Source organism: Pseudonaja textilis, chromosome 2 (assembly GCF_049901715.1).
Source record: "Pseudonaja textilis isolate UNSWEBS1 chromosome 2, rPseTex1.2, whole genome shotgun sequence".
Classification (NCBI taxonomy): domain Eukaryota; kingdom Metazoa; phylum Chordata; class Lepidosauria; order Squamata; family Elapidae; genus Pseudonaja; species Pseudonaja textilis.
In genome coordinates this window covers 20,662,447-20,678,915 of record NC_141991.1, presented here as the reverse complement: position 1 = coordinate 20,678,915, position 16,469 = coordinate 20,662,447, and the positions used below count along the sequence as shown (strand labels likewise).

General features: G+C 41.5%; 1 protein-coding gene across 1 annotated transcript; it reads right to left on the bottom strand.

Moving 5' to 3' along the window:
• Positions 1 to 449: 449 nt before the first annotated feature.
• On the bottom strand, positions 450 to 12,826 carry LOC113447613 (1-acyl-sn-glycerol-3-phosphate acyltransferase alpha-like). The gene is made up of 6 exons (XM_026717896.2): positions 12,559 to 12,826; positions 8,715 to 8,848; positions 6,710 to 6,885; positions 3,613 to 3,708; positions 1,839 to 1,911; positions 450 to 631 (listed from the first exon to the last, which is right to left on the bottom strand). Exons 1-6 carry the CDS (start codon positions 12,741 to 12,743, stop codon positions 450 to 452), a joined length of 846 nt encoding a protein of 281 aa, XP_026573681.1. The 5' UTR covers positions 12,744 to 12,826.
• Positions 12,827 to 16,469: the final 3,643 nt, after the last annotated feature.

Sequence of the window (16,469 nt, the reverse complement as noted above, 5' to 3'; positions counted from 1 at the left end):
CTCGGGCCGAGCAGTCCCTTTTGCATCGGAGATGCCGGTTGCTGTGGCAACGGGTGCTGGCCTCACAATGCCCGCTGCCTTCCCCAGTTCTGGCCCCAGTTCTAGCTCTAGCAGCAAACGTAGCTGAGAAACCTGTTTTAGGAACCACAGCCGGCCTACTCAGGTTTGCGCTGTGTGGAGCTCCCTTTGATTTTAGTTTTCTATCCTTTAAAGGGTATGGGAAAAGAGAAGCAGGACTCGAAGAACCCAAACAAAGAGGAAGACCACTTTTACGAGCTCCCCAAGGATCTCTTGGCTTTCTCTCAAAAGAAACTGCGCTCTTCTCACAAGAAGTCCAGGTCACAGGTCACAGACACCCAAGATGGCCACCCATAAATGGGTAGATCCACAAAAATCCCAAGAAGAAGCAATGAAATGGGTGGGTGGGTGGGGAGAATTGAAATAGTTCCTTAGTAATTGGGAGCTTGTTTGTTGTCTTCCTTGCCCACGCTTGGTTCTTTCCCAAGCTCTCCTGAGAGCTCATGGAAGTTGGATAGGATGGTCCCCCACACACGGTCTGTTAAGTCTGGGATATCACCCGGTCTCAATCCTTGGGTCTTCACTGGAGAAAGGATCTTGATGGTGATGTCCCCTTGGGGGAGAGAAAACGAAGAAACCTATTATGGCATGGCTCATAAATATCCAAATGCATTTGATCTCCATCATGTCTCATCCAGATGACCAGAGTTAAACGTCCAGGATCCCAGTTGGTTTCTGAGAGACCTGACCATCCCTAACTTACACAGAGGGGGAGAGCACAAGCTGACTTGCGCATTGAACAACGCAAAACAGGAACTATGTTATCTCATCTCTTAACTTTGTAGCTAATGCGTCTAAACTTAGTACAGGTAGTCCTTGACTTACAACCGCAATGCAGCCTGCCCATTATCATTGTAAGTCATGACAGTCATGAAGTGAGTCATCATGTGACTGGACCTGATTTTACAACCTTTTTTACAAACCCATAAAGCAAATGCCATGGTTGTTAAACGAACTCCTCAATCATTAAGGAAACACTACAGTTGTTAAGTGAACAAATTGTTTGCTATGCAGTGTTTTTACCCCAAACTGGAAGTAAACACCGATTTTCAGCCTGGCTATCAGAACTTGGAACTGGGACATAAATACCTTTTGGGAGAGGTCCATTGTAATTTTGAACCATTGTTAAACAACCAGTCATAACTCAAGGACTACCTGTCCTTGGAGATATAGCTTGCATAAATTATAGACCTCCTCTGCCATAGAAGTTCTAATGTTAGATTCAGAGAGACCCTGGCTTTCAAGCAAAAAGTGGACAACCAATAATACTGCATGTGTCCCATGCAGTCTGTTTGAATGCCCTTTAGAGCACCATAATTATACTGCTAAAATGTGGCAGCAGATTAATTGCTTTCTCTATATATATACATATTGCTTTTTAAAAGAAATCCTGCAAGAAAGGTCCCAAAGGTGCTTTTTAAAGGGGAACTGGGCTTGTTTTTCCTTGAAAATGTTTTGCTTCTCATCCAGGAAGCTTCTTCAGTTCAATAAAGGGAGAAAGAAAATTCCACCCTAACTGCAAGGCTGAATATTTTTGGCCCTGTCCAAAATATCAAGTGGTTAAATCAAGTGGAGTCCCCAGTCCAAAACTGTTAGCTGCCTCTTGGAGCCTACAGTGCTGTGTGATGAAGGGCTGACCCCATTTTTATCCCAGTCACTTGCATTTTTAGGCCTCCCCTTGAGAGTTGACCTGTTGCTATCTCTTGGGGAGTAAAACCCAGACAAGCATTGACTTAGCTATTCCCAGTGCAACAGAATACCGGATATGAATTTGTTAGTCTTCATGTTGAAAAATGGTTTGTAGGAGGACATCACCACAGGAATAATTGGCACCTGCATGGAAAGAAAAACAATCACTGTCCAGAAGAGATCACATTGCGACCATTGCATTGCAAAAGTGGAATTATGAAGCTAACCTGTCTGCCAGAGTGTCACCAGAGCAACACATAAGATGGTGGCTGTGTTGGACATAAAATCAAGAGGAACTTCAATCTTACCATCACAGCCACCATTTTGATTTGTGGTCCCCTTGGTGGTTGCTTTTAGGTAGGATTTGTTTTTGTTTTGTTTGTTTTTGTTTTGTTTTGTTTACATCTGTCTAAAGGAAAACTGAAGAGAAATGACCTATGTGGCCATACCCATGTCAGCAATATGCTATTGCTGCATTCTCTGATCAGTGTAGAATCAGGTTTGAGGAATGGGGAAGGCCTCGCTGAGGAGAAACCATCCCAGATGCTGATGCTGTTTGGTTCTCTTTGTAAGGAGTGTGTGTGTAAAAATGGTGCTGGTGGGAAAGTTTGTTGGCCCCAAAAGATTCCTCTGTCTTTGCTTCCTTGTAAATGAGAAGTTCACTTCAACATCAGTGGTAGAGTTTAAGATGCCACAAATTTTCCACAGTGGAGTTTTAATTAGGGGGAGGCAATTAATAAGGGGAAAGAAAACCCAAACATCTAATAAACAACCTGAAACAAACGTTACATGAGCTGTTTCTCAACCTTGCCAACTTGAAGTTATGTGGATTTCAACTCCCAGAATTCCTCAGTCAGCAAGCTTGATGACTGAGGAATTCTGGGAATTGAAATCCACACATTTTCAAATGGCCAAGGTTGAGAAACATTGAAAAACAATCAGGCAACCCTATTTGGGTTGTATTTACTTAAGCAGAGGTAGATAAGCATTACAAAATCTTGCAAAGCGGAACAATTTCCAGCTAGCCATGTCCTTTTCCCAGCTACTTTTTTAAAAAGCTTTTTAAAAAGTTCAAGTTTCTTTTCTTCAGGAACCCTTCCAACTTATAAAAATTAAGGAGGACCCCCCCCAAAGCTTCTATTATGTTATTGATAATTGCCATATTAAAAAAATAAAAATAATTTTACTTACTACCCTTTCCCATGGTTGTTTGATGGGATTTTAATATTGTACTACTGAATAATGAAAGACGGGCAAATAGGGGCTGGTTTGATTTCACAGCCCCCAAAATAGTCTCGGGACACCCCGGAGGTCCTAAAAACCTTTGGGGTCCCCCAGAGATTCTAGGACCTCTAGTAACATTGGTCTGTTCTACTATCCTCCATCCCTGCTTGATGGTTTGAGGTGGTTCCTCAGTTTTATTATTCTGTCTTCAGTTGGGTTTGGGCTATGTTTTCACTTTCCCTGGATAAAGTTGACCCCACATTTTTAATAGCTATTTATTAAACTGAAAGGAAATAACTCAGTCTAACTTTGGGGCAGCATTTTGGGAGAGGAAGACAAAGCAGCTCCCTCCAATCTTGAATTCATAGTATTTAGTAAGGAAATATTCTTTTAATATGTGATGGAAAGGATTTTGTTTTTTATTCTGCTGCTCATCTGCCAATAATAATTATTACTGTGCTCCAATAATGATTATGATTATACATTGCTTAGCTTGCCACCTTGATGGTTCTGGTTTCTACAACTGAATGGCTCACAGAAATAGCACTGCTCTCCTATTTTCATTTCTTTCTGAGTTAAATGAAGAAATACAGTAAGAAGGGTGAATTGTCACATTCGTACCTGTGCCTTCACTGCAAGATGGATGGCCTCTCTTTGCAAGGGCTCCAAGGTGGTTTCCCCAGTTCTGTGGCCTTCAGAAAATGCCCATATTCTCAGCTAATTAGACAGGAAAGAACAAGTTTAATAATGAATACATTAGGCCTTTCTTCTTCAGCCAATTAATACAGTATTGACAAGGGAATATCTTTGATTCCTGTAATGCGCTATTTCTTTCAACTCCATCAGTTCTAATAGCACTTTTCTAAAAGCTAAGCTCTACATTCCTGTCATGTGGTCATATTAAAATAGGCCCAGGAAATCAATACACATAGTGCTCAATTTACGACTGCAATCGGAACCAGAATTACTATTCCTAAGCACAGTGGTTGAGTAAGTTGCCATGGATTTTATGTCCTTTTTTGACACAGTTGTTAAGTGAATCATTGCAGTTTTTAACTGAATCATGCTTGTCAGAAGTCAGCCAGGAAGATTGCAAATAATGATCATGTGAGGATGCTGCAACCATTGTAAATAAATGCCAGTTACCAATTAATTTTGAGCACATGACTGTGGGGGATGGTACAATGGTCATAAGTATGAGGACTGGTCATAAATCATTTTTTCAGTGCTGTTGTAATTGCAAATAGTCACTAAATAGATTTGCATCACTTCTTTTAATAAATCCATTGTTATTAGCTCACTTTTTAAAAAAATATCTTTATTATTTTTACAATTAACTCGAGGTAGCATATCCAATATATCCAACACTACACCTCTTCCTCCTCCTCCCCACAACAACCCTGTGAGGTGGGTTGGGCTGAGAGACGGTGTCTGGCCCAAAATCACTCAAATGGCTCTCATGACTAAGGCAGAACTTCAACTCATGGTTTTCTGATTTTTAGCCTTGCTGCCTTAACCACTACGCCAAACTGACACGATCTTAAATAGAGCTCTTCCAAGATTGAAGAGATCATTGGTGAAAGTACCTTTTACTCAGGGGTGGGATTCTACCAGTCCCTTGATTCACTAGAACCAGTTGTTAACATTCTAAGCAGTTCGGAGAACTGGTTGTTAGAAGAAATTACTGGCCTAATCCTGTAAGGAAGGCAGGAAGGAAACATGCTGGTGTTGCTTACAGAAACTGCCTCTCCGTTAACCCTTATTACATTCTTGGCAGGACTAGACTTCCTATCTCAGGAACTTCTCTGGAGTATTTTTCCCCTCCTTTGCTGGTACTTTGCTTGTGTGGAATGACCAAAGTTACAATGGCACTGAAAAAAGTGACTTATGACCATTTTTCACACTTACGACTGTTGCAGCATCCCCACAGTCATGAGAGGCCAGGCGAGGAGATGTGTGCCTCAATGTGAGTGATATTGAGTTGGCCACGCCCAGCCAGTCACATGATGACCAAGCCACACCCACCAACTAAGCCACACCCACAGAACTGGTTGTTAAAAAATTTGAATCCCACCTCTGCTTGATGCCTTAACCACTACGCCAAACTGACACTTTCTTAAATAGAGCCCTTCCAAGATTGAAGAGATCATTGGTGACAGTACCTTTTACTGCCAAGATCATGTTCTTAACTGGCCCTACTACCATCACACCAGTGGTGGCATGCTTCCAGTTCGGCCTGGTTCAGCCAAACCGGTAGCAGCGATGAGCAGCGCAGACCAAACCGGTTCTCTCCACTGCTCTGCTGTTGGGCCTACCTGCCCGCCTGGGCTCCCATACTCACCTTTATCCTCTGCTTTTGAAGTGAAGCTGCTTTGCACGGCACAGAAGAGTGCCGCATGGCGGCTGCTGAAGCAACCGGGAGAGTGCAGGCTTGCAGGAGGTGAATTGTAACGCCTCTGCCCCTGCATGTGTGTGCATACGTGCAAAGTGTGCCCACCAAGCCATGCCCACCGAACCGGTGCTAAAAGTTTTTGAATCCTACCACTGCAACACATAAACTTTGTATATTTGAAATCATATAAGGATCTACAATTTTACTGTATGATTAATCCAGGGGTGGGATTCAAATTTTTTAACAACCTGTTCTGTGTGCGTTGCTTAGGTGGTAGTCGTGGCTTGTGGTCATGTGACTGGGTGGGTGTGGCTTGGTGGTCATGTGACAGGTTGAGTGTGGTCAACTCAATATCACTCACATCGAGGCATGCCTCTCCTCGCCTGGCCTTTCATGACTGTGGGGATGCTGCAACAGTCCTAAGTGTGAAAAAGGGTCATAAGTCACTTTTTTCAGTGCCATTGTAACTTTGAATGGTCACTCCACACAAGCAAAGTACCAGCAAAGGAGAGGAAAAAAACTCCAGAGATGCTCCTGAGACAGGAAGTCTAGTCCTGCCAAGAATGTAATAAGAGTTAACGGAGAGGCAGTTTCTGTAAGCAACACCAGAATGTTTCCTTCCTGCCTTCCTTACAGGATTAGGCCAGTATTTTCTTCTAACAACAGTTTCTCTGAACTGCTTAGTGAATAGGTGCGAGCCTGTAGAATCCCACCTCTGGATTAATCCATAGAGACAGGGCTAAGCCAGAACCAAGGGACAAGCCAGCAATTAGTGCAGAGAAACACACAGGTATTGGAAATAAGCAATAGGATTAACATTCCTGCTTTTGGGTGTTATTCTTTTTACCTTGCCCCATTCTTATCCTCCATCAATAGATATTCTATTATGTGCTGATTTAGAAGAGTGGGTATTTCCAATTAGCTATAGTTAGGGTGTTAGTTTTACTGCATCGTTATGCAACAGTGCCTTATTCTATAAATGAACTTTCCATAAAATTGAATATTTATTAGCCACAAGGGTCTAGTTTCATCCAGTGATTGCTACTTACACTGCACAGCCAGTATCCAAATAGCACCTAACACAGTTTTTCTCTGTGCTCATTCATACTCTTACCCAATATCACACAATATGTAATGCACTGGGTAATATCCATTGGACATCTTCTTGGGGAAGGGTATCTTTGGGATGTTAGAAGAACCAATACTTTTCCCAGGTATCAGGACTCCTGCCTTGGACAGAAGGTCTCCAAGATCCCGTCCAACTCTTATCATTCCATCAATACAGAAAACAATGTAGTGGTTATATTGCTGTCCTCCCCTACTTACATTGTCCTGGAGCATGGTGTCTTCAGTTGCTGAAATTATCTCAACAGCTTCCGCTTCCTTTTCATGGTCAATGAAAATGAAACCGCACAGCCACAGGGCAACACCAACAGTAAGCATATACAGGACTTCTTTGTTGACGAAAAGGGTACATTGCTTGGGCAAGATTTGAAAAATCCCTGGAGTTTTTTTTTTTTTTGGCAGAAGAAGAATAGCATCAGAAGAAGGTCAAATCTAAGGGTAATTGTTGGTTCTTTCCACACACCCCAATCCCCTACTGTGGAATGTAACCAGGACAGGATTAGCATCAGCTGGAGTGAACAGACCTACATTCACCACCCTGTTGAGTTCAACAATATCAAAAGATTGATACTGGGCTACAGGAACATTTCTGAGGAATTTTTTTTCCCCAAACGTGGAATGTGGAAGATAGCAGTATGAGGAAGACTGATTTCAGGCTCCTCTGAGGAAGACTGGAATTTCCTGCATGTGCTGGCTGCGGGCTTCTGGAAGGAAAACTTTTAGGACAAAGACAGTCTTGCGTCTCATCACCCTCTTGTTTATTTTGTGTTTAGGAAAGCATCCATGGATTATGGTGTGATTATCCGGCAACGTCTCTCAATTTTAAATCCCAAAACTTTAACCTTAAACTGTCTTCCATGGACCTCATTCCATTCCTAAGAGGTCTGTGAGGGGGTGTGCATAAGTACACCAGCGTGCCTACCGCCCCTGTCCTACTCCTCCCGTTTATTCGTGCTTATTTATTGTGTATATACTTATATACCTGTTTATACTTATATGTTTATATGTTATGTTCATACTTATACTTTTCTCATACATGCTTGACAAACTAAATAAATAAATAAATAAATGAACAAATAAATAAATAAGCAAGCAAGTAAATAAATAAATAATTATGGCAACTCTAAATATGTGGACCTCAGCTCCCAGAATTCTGGGTGTTGAAGTCCGCATATCTTGGAGTTGCCAAGGTTGAGAAACACTGATTTAAGGGATCAATTCTCCCACAAAGAAAGTGTCTGGTGGCTAAGAACTGCAGCAGAGCCGAAGCTCTTGGAAGCTATCCTCCTTCCCTTGACAAAGCCCATCTATCTTTCTTCACAGAATAATAGATCCTTCTGCTCTGTTGTTTACAGATATGGAAAGCAGATTTTGGGGAGGTGCATCAGTTTGTTCTCCAGCTGTTCGTGCTTCTTGATCTGGAAAAGGATTAGGAGAGGATAACTTCCTGCTCAGTGGTGGATTAAGGCTCACTGGTGCCCCGCTCCCTCCTTTGTACATGGTGTACAAACGAAGCCATATTCTCAACTTTGTGGTGCCCCCTTTGGGCCTGGTGCCCTAAGCAGGTGCTTAGTCTGCTTAATGGTTAACACACCACTGCTCCTGCTATTCTCTCCTGTCTTCATGTGAAGATGAAAAGCCCAGAGACTGCAAAGAACAGGGCACGAGGAAAGATAGGCAAAATACTCATACCCATCATGAAATATTAACTCTCCTTTGGAAGAATTCTGAAGAATTCTGAGTAACATATTTCAGACAAATTCAATCCTATGCTCTAAACAAATGCCTCATGTTGTCCATCTTTAAACACAGCTAATAATAATGTTTGAAATAATTTGTGTATCCACCCACTGTTTAAAGGGAAATCCAGCTAGACCCATCACTACTGCTTACAATCCTGCTATAGCTACTATTTTGTTTTTATTGCTTTTAATTTATTTAAGTTGCATGCCACATTTCTACCCTGCCTAGCACACAGTGTGCCTAAAACAATGCAAGAAAAACACAAAGTGTTAAAAATACAATATTAAAAAGATCGATAAAATTAAATGATGAAATGGACACAATTTTTGTGTGTTTCTTTGTGGGATCATCTTTCCTCAAATTAATCTTACATGGGTAAAGATGGAGATGAGTTATTCCTATTGCAACACATATTTTCAGGGCCCTTCCAACACGGGATGCACCAAAATATCAACAAACTCACCAAGCAAGTCCATGGAGCACTGCAGATTAGAGATGACAACATAAGGCCCTTTCAGATTTAGATTCGTAGCTCCCTGCACATTGATCTTAACGCCATAAAAGTGTTTCAAGGGTAGCATGATGAAACGCAGAACTCTGAAACAAAGAATGAGAACAGATGTGCTTTAGAAACATTAAGAGCGGTTGAGGAAAAGAAGCTGAGGAAATTGCTAGAGTTAAGTCCACCCCTTGTTGTGGTTAGCTGGCAGCAGGTCCGGACGGCTGAGGAGAGCGAGGACTCAGATGAGGGGCCAGGACCATTAGGGAGTGGACTGCTGAGATGGTGGGGGCTGGCAGCAGCGATGAAGAGGTTCCCGAGGAGCCTGTGCCAAGTGAGCGTGCACGCAGGGCTGCTCGTAGGAAAGAACAGCTGCAGCAGCACGGGTGACTCGGGAGCAAGGCTGCAAGGTAATGGTTCCTCCTTCAAGAAGATAAAAGCCAGCTGTGAATCAGACGTTCTTTGTAGGAAGCAAAAACATTTTGGAACTCCAGCCTCATGGACATTGTAGTATCTTAGTTGGTTTTTGAAGACTCTTGTGTTGTGAAATATTTCTCATCTGTGATTCTTGGCAGCCTTGCACAGTTTTGGCAAGGCTTGTGTTTATCAAAATTAATTAGTTTGCAGCAGCCTTTTAACCAGGGATTCCTAAAAATCATTAAAAGGTTTCTATTCCCTTTGGTTTGTGTTTGTTTTATTGGAAAAGGGTTTGGGTCAGAACAGGCCTGTTCACAATTGCACTTTTCCATAAAACGTGTGCGATCTTCAGCCAGTGACACAATTGTATGTGCTAAGGTAAGGAGGATAAAAGGTGGTGGATAACTAAATATGTACTATCACATTCATATGTTGCCCTTTCTCAACATCACCTTCCTAACAATCCTACGAAGGAAGCTAGGCTAAGGACAAGTGAGATCATCCAGATGACTTTTACACTGCACAGCCAGAATGTCCTATTTGCCTAATTAAGTCATTTCTGTCTGATACTATTTTGTTTGGTTTTTGAATTCCAGCGGAGTTCAATCACTGAGGAAGAGCTGGGTACAAACAAATATATATATATATATATATATATATATATATATATATATATATATATATATATATATATATATATATATGAGGTTCTATGGTATTTGTATGTGGATCTTTGGTTGTTCGGGTTTTCTCCCGTGTAAGATTCGAAGTATCTAGGCAACGCGTTTCGATGAAGTCTCATTCATTATCTTCAGGCTTCTGTCTCCGGCTCTGTGCTTCTCAGAGTGATGTGAGATTGCAGCTGCTTCTTCCTATTTAGGAAGAATAGAAGGAAGAAGCAGCTGCAATCTCACATCACTCACATATATATACACAATGTATCCATTGGCATGGTTAAAAATCATGATTCAGGGAGACATGACAGGAGTGTTCCAATATTTGAGGGGCTCCTACAAAGACAAGGGGGTCAAACTATTTTTCAGAGCACCAAAAGACAAGGCAAGGAACAATGAATGGAAACGAACCAAGGAGAGAAGCAACCTAAAACTAAGGAGAAATTTTCTAATGGTAAAGAGCAATCAACCAATAGAATAGCTTGCCTTCGTAAATTGTGGGTGCTCCATCACTGGAGGCTTTCAAAGAGACTGGACAAACATTCATCTGAAATGGTATAGGCCAGGATCTCCTGCTCAGGCAGGGGGTTGGACTAGAACAGGAGTCACCAACCTTTTGGACCTCAGGGACCACCAAACTCATAATTTTAAATCCCATGGACCGCTAATATGAATTTTGAGTGAAAGTGACTTGCTGATGCTGGTGGGAAAGTCGGTCCCATATTCCAGAGCTGCAGTAGTCACAGGATTGGCCCTTTGGTTATTCTGGAGCAGCTGCTCCTCCACCAAGTACACCGGCCTGCCATGGACTGGAGGAGCTGCTCTGGGATGACCAAAGGGCCAGTCTTGTGACCACTGCAGTTCTGGAATATGGGACCGACTTTCCCACCAATGTCAGCAAACCACCCTGGGTGTTCTGACCCACGCCCTTTTCCAACAAATCAAACATCATCCAAAGGGAACAGAAACCTTGTAATGCTTTTACAAAACAATTAGCTGTGATAAGCACAAGCCTTGCCAAACTGTGTGAGACTTGCCAAAAGATAACAGGAAATAATTTGGGTCGGGTCTCCAACCTTTTGGACCTCAGGGACCACCAAACTCATAATTTTAAATCCCAGGACCACTAACCAGTTCTGTGGGCGTGGCCTAATTTGTGGGTGTGGCTTGGTGGTCATGTGAGTGGCTGGGCATGGCTTGTATGTGAATATTATAAATATTTATATAAATATTGAATTTTTCATTTAAAAAAAAGAACAAAGCAGGCAGGCAGATTGAGTTGCTCACAGAATCATTCAGTGATCTATCTACCTGCCATCAGCTAGCTCAGTCTGTTACATAAAATTTGCTTGCAAGCAAACTCATAACATTTGCTAGCAAGCAAACTCACAAAATTAACACACCAACACTAACTCACAACACACCATGTATGTAAATATTGATTTTTTTATATATATAAAAAAGAGCAACTTTTACCCAAAATCAGACAAAGCAGGCAGGCAGATTGAGTTGCTCACAGAATCATTCAGTGATCTATCTACCTATCTGCCATCGGCTAGCTCAGTCTGTCACATAAAATTTGCTTGCCGTAAGTCTGCACTGAATAATAGAACCTTCAGTCCCAAGGGAGGTTCAGCTGTGCTTAAAAGCAGAGCTGAAGATCTAAAGACTAGCTAGAAAGCAAGAACTCCAACCATTTCCTGCTTCCTAGCTAATCTAAATCTCCGGGCACAGCAGAACATCTGATGGTCAGAAAAATAGCAATTGAGCAGGCAAGTTTGCCGGGTAAAGAGTGAGTGGGCGGGGAGGGTTCCCACGGGCCATGTGGGCAGCATAGCCTTGTGTTTGTGCGCAGCCTGGATTAATTACTTTGTGGGGTGCTCTGGGGGTGAGATTTCTCTGCAGCCCACCAAAATGTTCTCGTGGCCCACTGGCCACCGGTTGGTGACTGCTGGACTGGGTGAAACCAGGCTCAATAGCAGTAACTGTGAGAGGGATCTTGAAGTCTTAGTGGACAACCAGTTAAATATGAGCCAGCAGTGTGCAGCATCAGTTTAAAAAGCTAATGCAATCCTAAATTGCATTAATAGAGGAATACAACCAAGATCAAGTGAGGTACTAATACCACTCTATAAAGCCTTAGTAAGACCACACCTAGAGTACTGCATCCAGTTTTGGTCACCACATTATAAAAAAGATGTTGAGACTCTAGAAAAGTACAGAGAAGAGCAACCAGGATGATTAGGGGACTGAAGACAAAAACATATGAAGAACAGTTGCAGGAACTGGGCTTGGCAAGGCTAGTAAAGAGAAGGACCAGGGGAGACATGATAGCAGTCTTCCAATATTTGAGGGGCTGCCACAGAGGAAGGGGTCAAGCTATTTTCTAAAGCACCCGAAGGCCAGACAAGGAATAATGGATGAAAACTGAACAAGGAGAGATTCAACCTGGAAATAAGGAGAAACTTTCTGAAGTGAGAACAATCAACCAACGGAACAGCTTGCCCTTGGAAGTTGTTGGAGTGCCATCACTTGAGACCTTCAAGAAGAGATTGGACTGCCATCTGTCAGAAATGATGTAGGGTCTCCTGCTTGGGCAGGGGGTTGGACTAGATGACCTACAAGGTCGCTTCCAACTCTGTTATTCTAATCTATTCTAACTGAAAGTACATGTATATATGTGTGTGTGTCTAATGCCATGGTGCTAGGTGACTTACCTCATATTTGCCACATTCCTTCCACGGAGAGCTAGGACCGGAAGCAGAAAAAAGGACCATTCAAGTATCCAGATTTTTAAAACGCAAATCTTGAAGTAGTATCTGAAGATATTGCTAAAATGATAAAGGAGCAGCACCGCTAAGAGGAAGAGGAAGATATTGACTAGGAATAGCGACTGAGCCATGCTCTTTCCTAGGGCAGAACACTACAGACACACTAACATCACACACAGCTTACAGTGCTTTGATGGTGTTTAGGGTGTAGTGTGGCTGGGTGTGCAATTCAGCATACAAGAACCTGTTCGAGCAAGTACATCACAAAAAGGGAGAAGTTTCATTGGTTTTAACAAACATGTGGGGCTAGGCGTGGGAGCCAGGAATGTGCAGAGGTGTATACTTGTAAGCTTACGTTTTGGGACAGAGATAAATGAACCATCTCAGGTAAAGTCAACTGATGAGCACTATCGATTTTCAAAAAAATTATGCATGCTTAATACCCTACATTATCAACAAATGAGAAAGAAAAATTATTATTCAGGCCTGTTCTTGAACTATCCACATCATACATAGTAGATATGAAGCAAATGAAGGTTTGGGGTGGGAGGTCAGAAAGAAGTATCACCAGTTAAGGTCTATGCAACACACTTATACAAATGTGTACATGAAGCTATACATGTGGCGATATTTGGTTTATTGTGAGTCACTGTACATGTAAGCCAATCCTCCTTATAACAATTACCAAGAGATAAACAACCTGCTTTTCAACCTGCTTTTTCTCTTGCTATCTGATGTGCAAAAGGGAAGGGCAAATTCAGCCCAGAACTGACAGTGACTTCACAGCCATGAAATTCCTTACCTTATGAGTTACAAGCTATTTTTTCTACAGGTATGTTTAGTCCCAAATCTAAGACTTTTCCATTTAGATGCTAACTTTCTCTGTGTGATCTGTCCTGGGGCTCTTATATTCTACTTGAGAGTTTTTATTTTAATTTATTTATTTATTTTGATTTATTTTGATTTGTCAATCGCTTACAATAGGTATAAGTATATACATAGTTATGAATACATGAAATGGTAATATACAGTATAAGAAAAAGAAAAAATAGGACAGGGACAGTAGGCATGTTGGTGCACTTATGCACACCCCCTACAGACCTCTTGGGAAAGGGGTGAGGTCAATAGTAGACAGTCTAAGGTTAAAGTTTTGGGGGTTTGGGGAAGAAACCACAGAGTCAGGTAGAGTATTCCAGACATTGACCACTCTATTGCTGAAGTCGTATTTCCTGCAATCAAGTTTGGTGCAATTAACCTTGAGTTTGTATCTATTCTTTGCTCTTGTGTTGTTATGGTTGAAGCTGAAGTATTCATTGACAGGCAAGTCATTGCAATGTATGATTTTATATATCATACTTAGATCAGACCAAAGATGGCGTAATTCAAGGTTTTCTAGGTCTAGAATTTCAACTCTGGTGGCATAAGGTATCCTACGAGTAGAGGAGCGGAGAACTCTTCTTGTGAAATATTTCTGGACTTTCTCAACTGTGCTAATATCAGGTACGTAATGTGGGTTCCAGACTGATGAGGTGTATTCAAGTATTGGCCTAGCAAATGTTTTGTATGCTCTATTTAGTAGTATGATATTACCAGAGAAAAAGCTACGTAGGATTAGGTTAACAATTCTTAATGCCTTTTTGGCTATGTAGTTACAGTGGGCTCTAGCACTTAGATCATTAGAGATGAGTATTCCAAGGTCCTTTACGGAGCTTGGATCATCAACAAGGTCTTGGCTATTCAGCTTGTATTTTATTTTCTGATTTTTTTTGCCAATATGTAAGACAGAGCATTTATTTGTTGAGATTTGAAGCTGCCATTTGTTTGACCATTCTGATACATAGTCAAGATCTTTTTGAAGGGTAGCAGTATTGTCTGTGGTATTGAACAGCTTTACATCATTAGCGAAGAGAACACACTTGCTCTTAATATGATCACAGAGGTCATTTATATAGAGTGTGAAGAGACTTGGTCTTAGAACACTACCTTGGGGGACACCACTGTTGACAGGTACAGAATTTGATAGGACACTCCCAATTTTCTCCATTTGTTGTCTGTTTGATAGGAATACTTCTATCCAGTTATGCAGGTGTCCAGAGATACCATAAAATTTTAGTTTTAGGAGTAGTTTGTTGTGTACCAATGAACCAAAGGCTTTACAGAAGTCTATGTAGATTGCATCTATTGTTTTGCCCTGGTCGAGTTGTGTAGTCCGTATGTTTTTACAGTGTAAGAGTTACAGATTACAGGATAATTTTTTTCTGAAACCAAATTGTTTATTAGAGAGTAGGTTGTTTGTCTCTAAGTGGAGGATAATGGATTGGTTAATAATTGATTCCATAACTTTACATGTGACGTAGCATAAGGAGATTGGTCTGTAATTTTCAACTAGGCTGGGGTCTCCCTTTTTGAAGATGGGGATGACCATGGCTTGTGACCATAGGTTAGGCAAGGAGCTGGTCCTGAAAGATTTTTCAAAGATTATGCTTGGAGGTTCTGCTATGGCAGTGGATAGCTTTTTTAAGAAGTAGGCACATATTCCGTCCAGTCCAATAGATAGAGATGGTTTTAGATTGCGTAGTGCTTTTTTCAACATTGTCTTCTGTAAAATCGATATGTATTGTAGTTTTCTGTAGTTCGGCTAGGAAATACTGGCATGATCCATTGCTGTTTACAGATACTGAGCCAAATAATGTGTTAAAGATGTTGGCTTTAATGGTATCGTCATTGCAGTCTTTACCATTAGGTCCTATCAGGGGTGGGATGGACCTTGAGTCTTTTAGTTTGTTGTTTACAAAATTGTAAAAAGCGTGGGTGGAATTGGTACGTAGGTTTTCCTCTTGTTTAATGTGATAATTGGTGCATTCAGTCTTTATCTGGTGGCATAGATTTTTGTATCAACTTTTGAAGTTGGCAACGTGACCAGGTTTGTTTTTCCGCCAGAGTGATCTCTTTTTGTATTGAAGTTTTCTTCTTGTTATGGGTAATCTATTTTTTTGTTTTGTTTTGGGCGTTGTTATTGGTACATATAGTTTGATGACTCTTTTGACTTCAAGTAAAAATATGTTGTAATGGTCTGCAACAGTATTGTATCCAGTGAATAGAGATTGTCAATCAAGGGATGAGAGATCATTGTCTATAAGATTTTTTCAAAAGCATTGACTATAATATACAGTAAGTAGTCTTTGACTTACAACCAGTCACTTAGTAATGTTCACTTATAACCTACCTGAAAAAGGGAACTTACAACCTGGATTCTAAGTTTGGATAGTTGGGGTCCCCCCTGGAATCACAACTGTGTTTTATGAAGCTGTTTTACACAGCGTCCTGCAGTCGAGTAACTATTTTACAACAGTTTTGCACCAAAACGGGACTTCCGGATTTTGGCAAACCACGCTCCTAGTGAACAGTAGGTTTGCATTTATGACCAATGTTCATTTGCTTAACTGCTGCAAAATGTCATAAAATTGGGTTGGTCACATGACTGCAGTAGTGGAATTCAGCCAGTTCGTACCACTTCAGGAGAACAGATTGTTAAGTTTCTGAGCAGTTTGGTGAACTAGTTGTTGGAAGAAATTATTAGGGCAGAGAACCGGTTGTTAAATTATTTGAATCCCACCACTGCATGACTGATCCAATTTATGACCATTATGACTGCAGACAGGCTCTGTCATGCCCCTGGTGGAGACTGATTCTGAGGGAGAGGAGGAACAGCCAACAAGGAGTAGAAGTATGGCTCTGGAGGTTGTGGAAGAAGCTGGGGAAGGGCAGAGCCAGCTGAGCAGTCAGAGGAGGACTAAGGCCCATCCCCTCTCCATCCTAGGACATGCAGGGAGGAGAGAATGAGGGAGAGATACTTG